Here is a 17,518-nt window from a genome sequence, read left to right on the forward strand (position 1 = left end):
AGTATGAACTAAGCACAAAACTGTCCCCTCCAGCAGTTACAGCCACTGGTGGTTTCAGGCCTTCAGCAACACATGTGTTTCCTGGCACAAGGAAAAGCAAGGCTAATCCAGAGGATTCATTTATTCCAGCAAAGCTCTGCAGGCATACATGCTATTTTAAAGCAAGATAAAGTGTGTTTTAAACGCTTCACCACCTTTCCTGATGGCAGAGACAGTACAGCCAGACATATATATTAAATATACATAACTGCACTTACCATAAGCCACCGGGGTTAGCTTTAAGACAGTATGCAGTGGGCACTTCAGGTAGGGCAGTTGTTCTGAGAAATTAAACCACAAATTACACATGAAATACAGGTTACAAGTGACTTTTCTGTTTCAGGTCAACTACTTGAATGACTTTTTACCTAGCAGTATATCTGTTTTCATAGCATGCAACAGAGATGCTAATCAGAGCAAAAACCAAATATCACAGTGTTTCAAGTGAGGAGGAATAACATCAACTACCAGGTTTCATGTGGGGGTCAAATACAAAAAAATACACTTGGGTACTTCCCTAGCAAAACCAGCTTCTGATGATATAGCAAATTATTAGAATTTCCTGTTTGGAACCTTAAGCAGTAAATTTTCAAAAAAGCAGACTGGAATGTATCAAGGAAGACTTACCTGCAGGCTTGTCAAGGAAATAAGCAAGCAAGCAGCGCATGACAGCTTGGTGACAAATGACAAGCACATTTTCCTGCCTTTCGAGTTCCATAATTACTGGCTCCAGCCTCTGAACAAGATCTTCATAGGACTGGGTGGGGACGAGAAACACAGAGCACATTAAAAAGGGAAAACTCTTTGAACAGTGTATGTATATAGAGGGGATCTTACTTTCATATTAGTCATCTTCTAAGTGTTATTCAGTGCACAAATACTGCAGTAATGATTTTTATTAAACTAAGAACACAGTTCAGACCTGAGCATATACGTAACACATTTTATTATACACATAACAAAGCAAATCTCCCTCATGGAAAAGCTTTACTAAATTAGTCACTTTGATGAAGAAATTCTGCAAAATCCCTAGGATTTAATTCACATCTGCAAATATGAGTCTTGCACGTTATTTTCCAGAGCTCATCTTCAAAGCCCAAATCTAGGAAGCCCAGCCAACAGTCAGCATGCAAAGAGTTCACAAAGCCTGACTTGTTCAGGCTGCCCTTACAAAACAAGCTGTGAGCATGTTGGACTGGCCTGGTGACAGCACCATCCCACCAAGAGTCAGTACAAAGACTTGCTGGTGACCTGTCCTGCCTCATCCTGCACAGGGAATTACTGCTGCAGGTGAACACAGGGCTCCTGCATGGGCATGACTGAACTGCAGTTCACATGCAGGGTAAAGACTCTGCCTCCAAAATGCATCACTTATGTCCAAAATATGTAATGTACCACACGTGGAGAGCTCAGCACATTGCCCAGCAGGGCAGGACCAAAGACAGCAGAAAACCTTCACCCTGCTCCCCAGGCAGCACCAAGTGGCACTGCTGACTGAGCCCTGGACAGCAGAATGGCCCCAGAGAGCTGTGCAAACCCCTCACACTGTTACCAAACACAAAACTGCCTTGGATAAATGAGGCCAACTCATCCCTACAAGGCACGGAGGGAGTGTGACATGCCAGCCACCATCCCCAGGACTGCACTGGTTTGAAAAACTAACACTCCTTGTCCAAATGCATGAGGAGAACTTTGCAGTTTAATGACTGCCTCATTAGCAGTGAGGTCACAGTGCCAGGGACACTTCTCTCATCACAGTGATTGCTCTTGGGGAAGAGGGCAGAGCTCGGATTCCTCACGGCTCAAGCAGGAGCAGCTGGGCCAATCCTTCCTCCCTGGTGCCCAGACCCTCAGCCCCCAGCAATGGCCTTGTGACCATCTGGCCATCACTGCACTGTACTAGGGCTGCTTTAGAAAAGCCATCAGCAAGTTTATTTTCCCAGAGGCAAGGAGTTTAATAACATGGCTGGAGATTTCCTCAGCATTTCAGCCAGAGCTGCCTGCAAAACAGCCACCACCAAGAGCAGGGATGAACAGAAACAGGGCATCTTAGGAGCCCTGCAATAATTCCTCCTGCTTTATCACTGCAGAACCAGCACAGGGGCAATGCCCAGCTCTCCATTGGTTTTCTAATTTATGGTTTTATTCATGAATCCTTGCAAGATCCTATGTGCTCTTCCACGGAGAAAGGAACAACATTTTCATTCATTTAAAAATTTGTTTTTCCTTCCTAAAGCCAGCATGCATGTATGCAAGAAGACAGAGAAGCCCTTCAATCTGAGAGATTAAAAACAGCATACCTCTCCTTTAGGGTATCTGTATCTGTATTTGTCTTGGTCTCTCAGTGCGAATTCAAGCGGATAATTTTCCTGTATTTCTTCATATGTCATTTCTTCACATACTCCCTGTCGGTAATGAAAGGAATTTAAAAACATGTATCTCTAGTAACGCAAAAAGCATGTATCACTCTTAAATAAAATCATATACAAATAACCTTTAACAGTTTTATTTTGTTACTCTGACACTTCAAATTGTCACACATGATAAACAGGGCACTCAGCGTGACTCAGAGGTGGTTAGTAGGAATCATTAAATCCCTGTAGGTGAAGTTATTTCTATGGACAAAGCAAGGCCATGTTTTATCTATTGCACCTCCTATTATAACTTACAGCTGCAGCTGGAAATTGCCAGCTAGCAAACCCCCCCACTCCAAAAAAAAAATTTGTTTTCCAAGCCCTAACTAACTAACCATAACATCATGGCTTCTACAGAGAAATGTTTCACTGGGAAAGACAAGAGAAGAATAAATTAACAATGGCAAAATTCAATAAAACGTTTAGCCTTGTTTACACATAAGGACAATTATTTCCAGCCTCTAAAAGCAGCTTCAATGACTTTCTATACCATAAGAGATGTATTATTAAAAAACTAAGTACTTCCTTCACCCCTAGCAATCAAAGCAACTTATTAGGCATTTAAAAGAGAAGAACTTACTGCATCTATCTCATTCAAAACTTTCCACTGTTCATAAGGCACTCCCAAGGCTTCAGCAGTCTGAATTGTCCTTTTCATCTGGCTGGTCCAAACTTTCAGATCTTTGATATTTTGCTCATTAATAAACTGTGCCAAGCTTTTGGCAAACTGGAAGAAAAACCAAGAGACACTGGATGAGGGCTCAGAGCCAACACACGGCCTTCAGTTTAGAATACACGGGTTCCAGCCTCTGTAAGCTCACTGTAGCTTTTCCAAAAGACTGTCAAAGTTTTTGCTAGGAAATACAACCCACTCCATTATCCAAGAGCGACAGAAGAAAGAAAAGGAGTACAAGGAAAATACAAGTTTTTAGCAGTTCCTAGCTTTCCTTTCACAAATTTTCCTTTCAGCTTTAAGTTGTGTACACTTTCCCAATTACCCAACTAGTCAAGATTTCACAAAAATATAGTTAAAAAATAAAGCCCTCTTGCCAACTGCTTTGTGCTCTAAGATAAAAAGGAATTTCAGCCAACAGAGAGACAAACAGATAAAAGAGTACAAACCACAACATACAAAGCGTCCATCCCGTTTCCACCACCCAAACATACAACTAAAAAAGTCCTTTAAACTCATTAAGAGAAAAAGATGTAGAGGAGGAAAGCTGCAACTGCCCAGCAAAGCTCACACACAGAACACAGTCGTGCCTGGCTGGAGGTACATACTTCTTTCCCCCTGACAGACAGCCCAGGATCTCCTCCTATCCTGCCCTTCAGATTGAGCTCGCTCTCTCCGTGCCGGCAGAGGTAGATTGACCGAGGAGTCACATGGATATTCATGAGGTAGTAGACAATCCGGCTCTGGATGTGATCCATCACTCTGTTCACGAGATAACTCCTTCCAACATCCATGATTTTAATGTAAGAAAGATCCCTTTCATGAGCAAGTTAAAAAAAAAAAAAAAAAAGTAAGGTTCCACATTGTTGCTATTAGCACGTACCACAATCTTTCCACCCTCCCATTATAAAACAAAGGGGCAACAAGCCAAAGAAATGAAAAGATCCTCAATTAGCCATGGAATATGCATTAGTCCTAAGAAACAACACAGTACTCCAAAGGTACAGGATGAACTCTATTCCTTTCACTTGGAGCTGCTCACATCACTTTCTTTTCTGCTTCCTTTACTTGCACTTCATCCAAATCTAGATCCTACTCTTATACAGTCCACACACTGAAAGGGAGTTACACTTAAGTTACCACAGCTGAAGAAGACATACAGCAATTTTACAATACCGTTTGGGTTTTTTTCCAGGTTACAAACACTTTCCATCACTAAGTGCTTGATTGCACCCAGGAGCCAAAAGGAATGGTCACTAATTACTCATCTCAATTAATCCCTGCAGAAAAACTAGGGCACCAGAAGAGCCAGGGCATAGTCTAAAGCACGACATTTCCTCAACTTCTCTGTGAGCAACCCTTTGTTAACAGTACTGTAATCTACTCCACCACAATCTTCTCTCAGCATCAGACAGCTTATAATTTCAATTTTCACTGCTTATCCTTTATCATCCGAGCTATAATTCTAGAGCAGCCTCTCGTTCACACGAGGAAAAAATATCTCATAATCTGAAAATAACCACTATTGGTTTCTAGCGATGTGTTTGAGACACCACACTGCAATAAAACAAAACTAATAATAAAACCAAACTGAGGTAGTGAGAAACAGGCATCAGCACCCTCATTGCTGCCCATGTCCCTTGGAGTTAATCATTACTATTCCAGCCAGGCACAGCCATTAGGTCCATCACAGGAATTACACGCATGAACTGAACCGATTGAACCGGCTTCACGCTGCTCACGCTCAATTACATTAAAATGCAGCTCAAGCCTTCTCTGCTGCTCTGGCCTGCAACAAACCAGGAGCACCTGGGATGACTGCAGCTCCAAATCCTACTCTGAAATCCTCGGCTGGAGCAAGAAGAAAGGGGCTCTGAGGAAATGGGCCTCATGGGGAGGGACAGGGAACTGGCTTCACCTGCAGATACAGAGCCTCAGCTTCAAACCCTGGGGACACCTAGCTATGAGGAAGGACATCCTTTTACATGGTGGCAAGAGAATAGAATGAAAAGTTGTCTCATGGGAATTAATATGTTAACAGTTTGTTACAACTAAGATTCTGTTCCTGGTTTCAATACATGGCTGGCTGCCAGACACATATATGGTTCTGTTCCTTATCCTCATTATCAATTGGATCCTACGCCCTCCACCCCACCCTATACATGGCTGTGATCTCAGGGTTCTGGGGTCTTTGGCTGTGTGCCTTCAAGTTGTGTGGTTTCTGTGTTTGCTACATCAAAGCCTTTATGTTTCAAGGCCACTCCATCCTTCCCTCTCTACACTGACACCACAGATTCCCAGCTGGCCTGGTCCTGGTATCACTGTCTGCTGGCAGCAATAGGGCTCCTCCTCACATGATTCATCCCCACCTTATTTTCAAGAGTTCAAAGTTAATAAAAACCAGAAGAATGCTTTGGTGTGACAATAAATAATGTAGATAAGACAGTTTATCACAGACCTGCATCTGCAGGATAATTTTGAAAGCACAAAGAAATTAATTCAGAAGTCACATTTTTAAGACTGATGCGTTCATAATTAACCTTAATCATGCCAACCAATTAAGTTATGGTTACAAATCACTCATGTCTCTATGTACCAAAAAAACAAGTACCAACCAACCACTGTAGAAAGTCTGGAGTAATTGCTAAATGCTGGTTCTATCCCAGAAGAATAAATACCATTCTCCAAGTGGGAAAATCAAAAAGAATATTGTCCCAGACTAGACTCACTAGACAATTTTCCTAAACAAGGAAGTTTCCATGCTACACCTCCAGTGTCAACACTCTCTAATTTGCCAAAGGAGAGAGAGCTCAAGCCACAAAAATAATGACTTGAAAGCCCTAATCCCCAGTACAGGATGCCCCAACCCTTAAAATAACATCACAGTGTTGTTTCATCACTTACTTGTCCAGAGTTTCATCTAAGGTCTCATACGAGTTCTTGTAGCACTCTATTCTTTTCATGAAGTCTTCTGTTGCTTCATCATTACTACAATCAACATAGTCAGGACTACCCAGCTTTACTTGCTGTTTAAATAAAACCAGGAGAACAGTATTCAAGTTTGCTTCCCTTCTTCATGGATGTTTAAAGAAATAGGGAGTGGGACAACACAACAAAAAGCTTTGTCTGCAACTTCATTAAAATACATGTAAAGCAGAAAAACAACACTCTTCAGAGAATTAAACTTCTGCACTAGTAACATTCACACGGATAGGGAAAAAAAAAAGGATTTTTTTTCCATTAATGAGAGCTAACATGGGGGTTTTGCTATTGGAAGTTCTTACAATGTACTTCTAAAAATACTGAGCTACTTTAAACCTCCCAATGTCAAGCTGTTAAAGCAAACTTTCCTTTACTCACCACAATGTTTGCAGCAATGACCTCCGGATCGACACACACAGACTCCACAAAAAAAGTCTTCAGTCCAAATGGGAGCCACATGAACAGAAGGGAGGAAGAAGAAAGATGCATGAAAACACCTCTGGATACTAACACATACAAGCAGCATGTTGCCCACTTCCATGCCAAGGCTTTTTCCCCTCTATTTACTCAGAAAGCTTCTCCAGATCCTCTCATCAGAAATTGCAGGTTCACCATTCCATTACACATCATGCTCTGTTTCTTTTCCCCAACAATGCTTGCAAGTAGAAAATTCTTGCAGTAGAAAAAAAGTAGGATGGAAGTTCAGCCCCACAAACAGTAACTAACATTTCTGAAATAACATTTTAGAAGCTTCCTAGTTAATGGAGCAGCCTTGCTTATAAAGACACATGTGTTTTGCTGTGTCACAGGCTAACAGAGATAAAGTTTAGAGGAAATGAAAGATGACTGGAGAACAGCTAAATGTAAAACCAGAAGGCAGAAAACCACAAAGTTTTTGGTTTGTACAGAAATAACACAGAACCCTCTTCATGTTCCTGCAGCAAAGATCTGAACTGCATGAAAAACCATACTTTAAATGTTCTTTCTGACACTGCACTCATGACCACAGGTCCAGGAAGACAAAACTGAAGCTGTAGCACAAAATAGCTTAGCTCCAAACAGTACAAACACTAAAGATGACAAAAACGAGGACTCAATGACTTCTAATCACAAACAATGCTTAGGAACACAAAACACACTATTGATTAAACTTCCAAGAAGGATGTGGCTTGTGCTAATGCACTTAGAGTACAGATAAGGGCAAAACTACCACTGGCTTACTTGGCCATGCAATAGCCCAGAACTGCTTTGCTTTGACTCACCTTATATCCATTTTCTTCACCAAATTTATAAATAGTTTCTCTGCGTTCCCGAGTTGTGTTTGTAGCATCAAAGACCTAGGAACAATTAAAGAGAGAGAGAAAAAGGAATTTAAAAAGCAGTATAGCCCGTGGAAACCACTGTGTTAGTAACAACAAAAATATGGATTCAAAGTCCCTTGGTTTGAAGGAAAGCAGTGGAAATACTTCCCCTTCCATCTACCCCACTATCTCAACATGCTCAACAAGAAAACAAAGACGTTACTACTTTACACACATTATTTTCTAAATATTAAAATTTAGTACTATTTTGGACACAATTCTAGCAGAACTCTGGATTTGGAAAAGGAAATCTGAATTTAAGCCTGGCACGTAATAAAGGAGACAATCTTCCTCCTTGCCCATTATCAACATTAAATACTAATGCACAAGTTTTTAGTGAACTTATGCTGCAAAAAAAAAGATGCTGCAGTTCAATGGGCTGTTCAAAATGCAAGTGTAAAACTTGCAAGAGTTGTAAATCTTGCCCATGAATAACACCATCAATGCAGCCATTTTTCTAGGGACTGAGTTTAGCTTTGAACACAGTGTTTTACTAAAGTATGAAGTTTGCCAAAGCGTAACATTTATCTCATGTATCCAGCAGAACTTATAGTTAATGGTTTTCCCTGATTAGTTAATAAAAAACCCAGAGTGGTGTCAGTAGTCTTAGGACAAAACTTTTAAAATCAGTCTCAACATGCAATGCTAACAGTTGAAGAACTGATGTTTTGCATCCCATTATTAAATACTCAGGTATGCAGCAATTTCTAAGTTTCTCCTGCTCTCTTCAGACACTTCTCATGCCAGTAACAAGTGCCAAGAAATACAGAGGATACTTTTTGTTCAGTAAGTCTTTACCTTCCACCTGGAAACTAAACTATCAAATAGACATGCAAGCAAAATGGCAGATGTGTTTAATGGTACATTGTGGAACACTGTCCTATAGTAATGTGGAGAGAAGGTGGACTTTTGTCTTGCTGTTATCCTCTTCTCAGCTAGCCCTCAAATCAAAGGTAGCTGCTCAATATGGCATCATCACCTTGAAATTCAGCAGTCACTTCACTGCAGCACCAAGGCAGATCTAACTGCAGAAGAAAAGAAATCTGGTATACTGGGCAGCTATTGTAATCACTCAGGCTGTGTATAATCCAGCAGACAGAAAGTGTTTAGTGAAGAGGATCTCAAAAAGGTGTCTTCAACAAGAAACTTACAGCCACGTGCCCGTTCTCTTCACTGAGGTACTGCCGGACGTCGTTCAGCGCTGCTAAGGCACACTGTCTTCAGAAGGAAACAATCACAGTCAAATGATAGTTAAAGGCATTTTGTTACTGCACTTGTGAGCAAAGTGCACTGAAAATGTTAGATAAATTATCTCAAAAACACAGACCTCCCTCCAAAAAAACCAACAGAGGTCAGCCAAGCTACACTAAGGAAATGCAGTCATGTCACCTTGCTCCTGTGTCACTGACACAGCTACAGGTGCCCACAGAACACCTATCAACTTTGCTGACCAGGATACACTTCCACTGATCTAAAATAACATCACTGAAACATCCCTGCAACTGTAGGCTTTTCCCAATTACCTCTTCATACGTAACTGCTTCTTAACTTGATTTACAAAAAAATAAATAAAATAAACAAACTTAAGGCATTTATCTTGTGGCACTAAGTTGAAGTGGAGAGACAACTATTTTTCAGTAATCTACTCACTCTCTTTTGAGCTATTGTGTGAAAACTGCTTATGTAAAAAAAAATTAAGACAGAGAGCAGAACAAAGGCAGCATCAAGTATTAGTGACTGAGGTGAAATACCCCATGGCAGTCACCAACCCAGTGTAATTAGTACAGGAGACAGCTGAGGACAAACACCAAAAATCCCCACCCTGATATACTTTACACTTGTGTTAAATTTGGACAAGAACATATGAATATGCAACTTTCCTATGTCCTCAGCATTAGCATTATCTTCAAAGTCCATTATGATTCCTAACACATCAGTAATGCTGGAGGGCAACATTGTACACCATTTACTTGTTAGCAGAACAAAGCCCCATTTATTCCCAGTAAGTACAGCCTCTTTGCAGTACCAACATAAAAGCCTGCCCATTTCAACAGCCCTTCCCTGCATTACTCTTGAATTTTGACTTCCAGACTGAAATTCATAACTCCTCTATTTACCATCTTCTGCAAGCACAGCTTTAGCCTGAAAGAGAAATGAAGGCTTTCAGATCCTGACAGTATTTCCACATTAGCACAGTTAACAGATGTCAGGAGCTGAGATTCATCACCCAGGTCTTCACTGAATAAATACAAACCCTCTTTACTCATTGCTAACCAGGCAGATTATCTCACACAGCCCATTTCATGCTACATCCCTCACCATTTAGCCTAATAGGTGACACTGAGGTACATTAAAAGGTTTGGCTCTACCTGTAAGTAAAAGGTAGTGGCTTGCAAGGCTAATGCACCTCATTACTGCTCTTTATCCCCAAGAATTGGGAGGTTCTTATGCGAGTTGTTCTCCTTTGGCTTTAGCAACACTTAATGTTGCTGAGAGGGGTAAAGGGAAGAGAGAGAGGGGACAAGGCAAGGGACAACCACAAAAGACAGTCCAGACAGTAGGAAAGTCCAGACATTTTTGATGCATAAGGTGAAGATGAATTAAGAACAAGACAGTTCATATTTAAAGCAGCCTAAATAAATATTATTTCCATCCACCTCAAATTTCTCATTTCACACTGCATGCTCTAAGTGCTTTCCTGAACACACTAAAAAGTACAGTGAATGTTGAAGAAAATCAAAAGGCCTTCTCATTTGATCTTCTCTAGGAAGGAAGCAGTTCCCTCTTGCTCTGACCTTTCTCCTCATCTATCCTTTCTTCTCAAGGTCTATCCCTACATTAAAGCACAGCCTCTTTCCAGGCAAGAGCAGAGACTCAAATCCTTCATCTAGACACAGAAGTTCACTCTGGCTCTCTCCTTTTGCAGAGCATTAGCAAAACATGGCAATTTTTGGGGCTGTGCATTGATGGACTGAATGAGGCACCTGCATGGTGGCCAAAAACACATTTTCAGGGAGATAATTATCACATTTGATTCTCACTCATTCAAGCAGATAATGATGAATATATTCAAAGTGCTCCAGATGAACGATTTCACTATTAAAATCAAAAATAAAAGCAGCTACACTTTTTTTCCTTTATGAAGCAAACAAAAGATCTAAAAGGGCATTTTAGTAATTATGCAGCAGAAAGAGTCACATCCATTAGCTGATACCTTACAAAAAGGTAGGAAAAGTTATAACTATCCGATAAAATAATTTTTGAGTGAAAATATCCTAGAGTATCTACAGGAATAAAAGTAGTCACATCCTAATGAAAAGGAATCAAGAAGGACTTCTCTCCATTTTTGATGCTTGAGATGAAACTATCAAGAAAAAAATACCCCTAAATTTTAAACAGCCTAAAGAAATCACTATTCCACCTTCTCTAAAATGTCCTTTCCTGCAGTTTCCCTAAGGGTCATCTTCATTATACAAAAATGCAACTTCAAGCCATGTCTAAGAGCAAATTACAGGATATCATTTTAATACGATTAGTATGGTGTACCAACCACAATCCAAACTTACTTCCTGATTTTCAAGCCTTCTTCATTGTCAGGCAGGAAGAATTCAAAGGATTTATATTTTTTCACCAAATCTCGCCGATACTGACCCACATTAAATTCTGCCAAGAGAAACCAGCATTAGCAAGAGCCAGCAACAGTCACGTGAGAAGGGTAAAAGCTATGACAACTTTGAAACCAAACTTCCTGCAAAGATAAAATAACGTGGCCTGTAAGAAGTCAATGTATCATACTTCTTTTTGTGTTCTGTGAGGTTTAAAACAGCATGACAGCAATAATCTTGGAAATAGTAAAGAACATTTGGGCTGCAGTCACTCCACTTCACTGTAGTGACTCTGTCTGTCAGTTTGCTGGACAACAAAAAGAAATTATTTTCCTCCTTTTTAGGGGTTACTCAAAATCTATAAAGGACTAGTAATGATTATTAGTATTAATTTTTTATTATTAGCTTTTTCTTCTATGTATATGTACAGTGAAACAGTATTCAACAATATGAAGACAGCACCTCCCAAAACTTACAGCTTTTATTTAAGCAAGGCAGAGCTTTAAATAGAACTAAACAATCTTGCTCTAGGTAAACAAAACTTAAAATTCCTGTAGTGGATACATTTTCTCAGAAATATCCCTGCTCAAATATTTCTATTCCTTAGGGATTAGTATTTCACAACCCTTGCTCCACTTACTGAGAAAAAAAAAAAAAAGAAAAAAAAATTGCTGAAACCACACTGAAGTATTCTGTTTGAGATGCTGCCAAGGTACAACTCTATTTGCCAGACTTCATTTCTGGAAAGAGGAAAAGAAGCAGTACACACAATTATAAGGTTGTAGTTAAGAAAGAAGACATAGAACAGAAGAGCTCAAGAACGAGCCACTGGGATTGGAGGCAGAGGAAAGAGATATAATTTTTTTTCCCCCTCAAAGGTCAAGTTTTGTTTGAGCTCAGCAAGTGTTGATGGAATTTGTCATGGCATGAATTACAGAACAATTCAGGTGATTCTGTGATGGTTTCAATGAGCACTGGCCACAGTGGCTACATGAAAAGGTGGGTCCTTGTGAAACAAACAGAAGGTGCAAGAAGTTCAGATGGTGAGCATTGCAGAAAAAACAAAAAAGCACTTTAACAATTAAAAATAATGAATTTCATGAGAAGGAATAGTTCTTGCCAGAGGGTCATGCACAGCAGAGGAAAAAGTGTTATCTAGTGGAATAACCTTTAGCCTTCATTCTTAGCAACCACACCTACGGAAAAGTTTCCCAAAGCTAACTAGTATCACAACCACAACTATTCAAAAAGCTTCCAAGGCTTAGTATCTCAAAACCACATTGCAACACAATTCTATTCAGACATCTAATTGACCTCATTTCCTTCAAAAAGCACAGACAAAAGTCCCCTGTACTTTTAACCATTTCACATTCTAAACAACAGAGAATTTTGGAAGGAAGAAAACCCAGAAATGATGGCTGAAATGATTCAAACCATCAACCTGGGCTATTTACCTCCACCTTCTATTCTTGAACGCTCCAGCTTGCTTAATGTTACATGAAAAGATGGCATTTATCTTTTCCCTGGTTTACATAACCTCATAATTTGAACCATCTGTCTCAGAGAACAAGAACTCTTGCTAAATTAAGCACACACTAATTCTAAGACATTAAGAGCCAAGGGGTAGCAGATGTTAGGGCTACTTGATACTGATCCCACCAACCAGAAGAATTAGGGAAAATGTCATCTATTCCCTCAGCCAGGCAGTGAGGTGTTTTCCATCGACTTCAGTAAAATTGCATCACTGAAGACACAAACAGAAAGGCTCTGTGGTTTTCTGAGAAAATCTCAGTCACTCTTTCTAACAAAGACAAACAATACCCAGCAACCAAGGACAGAATCCCACATGGCAACTTCATGTTGCACATTTTAGCAAAATCGGGCAGCAATGCTCTACCTGTTTTTCATTAAGCACAAATTATGTTTTCTGATGTGCTGCTCACAGTAGCCCACGGAATTCTTCCTACAGCTGAGCCAAACCCCACCTACAGTAAAATTAATATTTGGGATACATTCAACCAAGCATGAGCCAGATGTGGATAAAATCTTCTTTGTTGTCCAGTACTGGACTTCTGCTTGTCAAAGTTCACACAGTGAAGTGCTCAATGACATTTATATATAACACATCTCATAAATTTAAGTTACATGTGTATCTAACATACAAGCATTTTGTCACACTGAATATAGGCTAAACTATTAGGATTGTTATTCCATTTCAGCCTAATGGATAAAACTGAACTCTGAACTAGGTGATACTGGTAATCAGAAGGGTTAAACAATGTGGGAACAGTCAAATTAAGTGATAATTTAGATCCTGCAAACCCTCAAACTACATATCACCCATAATGTCTCTTCTAAATACAGCACATTATACAAGTTCCTAAAAGCTTAAGAAAACACCCACACAAAAAGCTTTACCCTAGAATCAAAAGGCAATTTAAATATAGGCCAGAACTTTTCATCTTGACTTCTTAGAGCTACTAGGAAATACATCTCTGAAAGCCAGCCAAAACTCCACACTTTAGTATGATCTCATATGTTTAATGTCTTTTAAATTATTAACTAGGCATAAAGCTGCTACTACTGTACTGGACATGGAATCCTAGCACATCAAATGTGTCTTGCTCTTCTGCAGAGAGAAAGGAGAAGGAAAGGCAGGTGGATGCTCAGGACCTCAAATGGACTTAGGTGCTGTTTACTGAGCTCACAAGATACCACAGGAGCCCAGCCAGGGACTTGGCACAATCTGAGCCATTTCCTGCCCAAAACACACACACAAATCCTTAAGAGGGTGATAAAAAGTGGCAACTGGCCGCCTCAGTCCTTGGGCTCTTACTATTTAGACAAAGAACTGCAAGTCATTCCACAAACACAAAGAAGTAGAGAATTGCAAGTAGCACAAAGTTCACAGAGGAAAAAAAGGTAAGTCGGGAAGAAGAGAAAAGAGAAGTCGGGAAGTTTAACCCAGAAGTGCCGACTGCTCAACTGCTTGTAAACAACGTTCCTTTTCACCCACATGAAAAAAGGAAAAGAAGGAAAAAATTAAATAAACAAAAAAAGGGCAGTGTTTAATGATAAGGGAAATAGGTTGATTTGGGTACCTGGTAGAACAAGGAAGTAAATGGACAGTCAACACTTAAACAGCAACGTGCCTGTGTATGTCATTACTTAAAAATACTAAACAGAAAGATTTTAAGTAGTCAAACTTGGCAACAAAATTACTGGAAATCAGGTTTATAAACCCCCTAAGGTTGAGCCCTGTCCTTCTGATGCAAACAACAGTAACCCCATCACCTTTCGTAGGCACTCCAATCCAATTTAAGTAGCGTGTCAGCTTCTTGGAGATGTAGGTTTTTCCTCTCGCTGGGAGACCCACCATGACAATCAGAGTAGGGCAATTGGTCATACATACTGGAACAGAAACAGGAAACCAGGAATTACCAGGAGCATTCCTACAAAGCCAAGGCTGCTGCTGCAGTGGAAAACCCCTCTCATTTGGGGTTCTACCGCAGGACAGTGAACCTGACCACCTTTCTTATGCTGAATTTTGGAAGGGCAAGTCAGTGGTGGTGCAATGATGGACACGTGAGGTGTAAACAGGCAATAAAAAAGAAACCTGTGTATTTGCACACAGAAATTATTAAAAAAAAAGTATCTGATATCTTATGCCCCTGTGTACCTCAAGTCAGTGCTTGCATTGAAAGAAAACAAGGTTTACAGTTTTTAAAATAATTTTTACATTTTTAAGACAAGACTTACACACTGCTCAATCTTGTCTTGATTTTGAGCAAAATAAGCATGACAGATAAAGCTTAATACATTATAGTAAGACATGCTACTCATTACTGTTTAATTCTCTTTTAAGTATAATTAACACTAAAATCTCTCTTGAGCACAGGTCATTTTGGCTGTTACTAAGAATAAGACACAAGCATTCTGCACAATCAAGTACAATAATCTGATATAGATATATGTACACACTCTTAATCAAAACCATTTAATTAAAAAAAAACTCAACAGTGTAGGAGGCTGAAGGAATTGTATGTATAATCCGAAAACCTTGAGGCATTTCCTTTCAAATCATAATTTTTGAAAATTTTAACAGCACAAAACCAAGGATATCTTGCATTAATCTATCACAGCTATAAGGAACTGCCTAAAAGGAAAGAAGACATTAAAGTTATCCAGGTACCACCAGCTCCCTCCACCCCCTATTTTTAAGGGAACTGATTTCTACACAATCCACACATGTATCAATTTCCTCAGTGCCGTAACAGAGGAGACGTCAATTCACTCCAAAAGACCAAATCTCAGTGATTACCTGTAAGGCATAACTGAACAGTTGTACAAAGGACTGTGATTGCTCAAGATTCCCAAAATCCCATCCCACAAAGTCACTTGCAGAAATCTGGTGCAGATAGTTCACATAACAGATCAAAAAAGAACAAGCAGATTAGCAAAAGCAGATGTTCTGTTTTAAAATGCACATTGAAAGACACAAAACAAAAAAATTTAAAAATACACCACTCTCCATGAGCGAGAGGAGGTAAAATGGTATCCAACCTCAAATCCATGGAAGAGTCAACTACTCCCTGTAATGAAAGCTACAGGGAACTAGATGCAAAGCAAAACAGATCCATCCTGACCAACATGACCAAGGGTCTGGGAGGACACTGATAAAAGCCCTCAGAGTAAGTTCCTCTGTACAGAAGCCTATAAACAAGAAAGGTAATAATTTCTTTTCCTCTTTGTCATAAGTTCAGGCTGTGAACCCCCTCTCCAAGAGGGTGAAGGAAGTCTCTAGGGAAACAACAAAGTCTGTGGAGTGCCAAGAGCACAGTGCTTATTAAGCTTAACAACCTTGCCTCCAGCTTTAAGGACAGTACAATAAAATACCGAGATGAGAGGAACCCCTGGGCCCCCAGAAATTTTAAGAGAAGACATTTTTCTTCAAAGCCTGTTCAAAAGGTCCTTCACCTGAAACACCTAGCTGAAGTTTCAAACAACTTTCCAGTACAAGCAGTGAAGAGCTGTAAAAGACAAACCAGCATCTGTACAGAAAGGCTTTGTACACTGCCCCAGCTCCTCCTGCTCTGCAAGAAACTGTGCTGTAACAGGCTTTTCTACCCATTCCAAGCAGAATTTAACAACTTTTTATTCTTAGAGCACCTCCTGTTTTTTTTCCCTTTTTCCACTGCTAGGGTCAGCCATACAAATTTCACCTTCTCACGGAACATTTATCTTTTAGTAATGTAATGATAAACCTGTACTGGAGTAAAACTAAAGGCTGGGAAGCTTCCATGAAGAGACCTGCAAACCACTTAAAATGGTTGCTTCACAGATTATACCAAAGCTAAATTTCTAAATGAAGTCCTACTGCCTGCATGGGTTGCAATAGGTTTTCTAACCCAGCAGCAAACTAGATCAACACAACTACAACATACACATGGGACATTCAGTGTGTCAGTCTGCTACCACCTGCATTTTTACATGTATTTCCTCAAAGAAAGTACAAAACTAGCAAAACTGCCTTTGTTAGAACCTCGTGTGTCCAGTTTAACAGGCACATCTCCCTGTTATTCCAATCACTCTGGTGGATAACCACAGAGCAGAAACCAAGAGAAATATCCCAATCAAACAAGTGGCAATCCTACTCTTGTTAGGTGCCAGGCTGACCAAGAGTGCTTTTACTCTATAAAGACAGATGCCCCTGTCTTTGTAAGGAGGAACACCACTGATGCCAATGATCCCAAATACTCTGCTTTTGCAAAATGCCACAGCCCTGGAAACACTACACAGGGCATGGTACTACAGAACATGTCACCCCTCAGTGCTTGTCTTTAACAAGAGGGTGGCAGTTCATAGTCTAAAATTTAGGGCACTAAAAAGATGTTTGGTGTCCTGGATTAGATGGCCACCAGTGGCTGCAGCCTCATACCACCTGCACAGGTGGCACTTAGTGACAAACACACCTGTGCATTGGCAAGTAGAAGCCAAAGGTACCTGTGCTGGCCAAAACAGCCCACTCACAGCTAAATAGCAGGTGTAAGAATAAAAGCACACAAAGCAGCTATTTTACTTCTTGTGTACCTCAGTGTAGCATTCTCAACACACAAAGAATCAGCACAGCAGACTTTATTTCCTCCCTTATGACCCAGTGTAATTAACAAGGCTTAATTTTGTTCATTAGCTGAATAAAAACATTAAGACCTGAACAGAATGCAAAGTTCTGAGGATGTATCAAATACCCCCAAAAAATTAGTTATCTTTCATTTTATCTAAACCACATCTTTCTCAACAGAATATTGCCAACACTAGCTGCAAGCAGGGATGAATAGTCATTCCCACAAAGGTATTTTCAACATCAGTGTCTCATGGCTTACATTTTCCCTTGAAGAAATGTAAGTAAGTTTGGCATGAGGAAGTAGGCCGATAAAAATAGCC

The 17,518-nt window shown here is 40.0% G+C and overlaps 1 protein-coding gene across 9 annotated transcripts in view; it reads right to left on the reverse strand.

The window, feature by feature from the left end:
• Positions 1-17,518, reverse strand: part of LOC106849218 (6-phosphofructo-2-kinase/fructose-2,6-bisphosphatase 4) — a 53,054-nt gene that overhangs the window by 13,481 nt on the left and 22,055 nt on the right. For all 9 annotated transcript variants that reach the window (XM_088171596.1, XM_088171598.1, XM_014869676.2 and 6 more), the window contains exons 2-12: positions 14,369-14,485; positions 11,036-11,132; positions 8,621-8,687; positions 7,371-7,445; positions 6,487-6,543; positions 6,031-6,152; positions 3,735-3,942; positions 3,034-3,180; positions 2,340-2,444; positions 667-796; positions 258-320 (exon numbers count right to left, since the gene is read on the reverse strand). In XM_088171596.1, coding sequence (XP_088027722.1) covers positions 258-320; positions 667-796; positions 2,340-2,444; positions 3,034-3,180; positions 3,735-3,942; positions 6,031-6,152; positions 6,487-6,543; positions 7,371-7,445; positions 8,621-8,687; positions 11,036-11,132; positions 14,369-14,485 — 1,188 coding nt within the window. The remainder of the gene's footprint in view (positions 1-257; positions 321-666; positions 797-2,339; positions 2,445-3,033; positions 3,181-3,734; positions 3,943-6,030; positions 6,153-6,486; positions 6,544-7,370; positions 7,446-8,620; positions 8,688-11,035; positions 11,133-14,368; positions 14,486-17,518) is intronic.

The sequence above is a fragment of the Sturnus vulgaris genome, chromosome 11 (assembly GCF_052056855.1).
Source record: "Sturnus vulgaris isolate bStuVul1 chromosome 11, bStuVul1.hap1, whole genome shotgun sequence".
NCBI classification, from domain to species: domain Eukaryota; kingdom Metazoa; phylum Chordata; class Aves; order Passeriformes; family Sturnidae; genus Sturnus; species Sturnus vulgaris.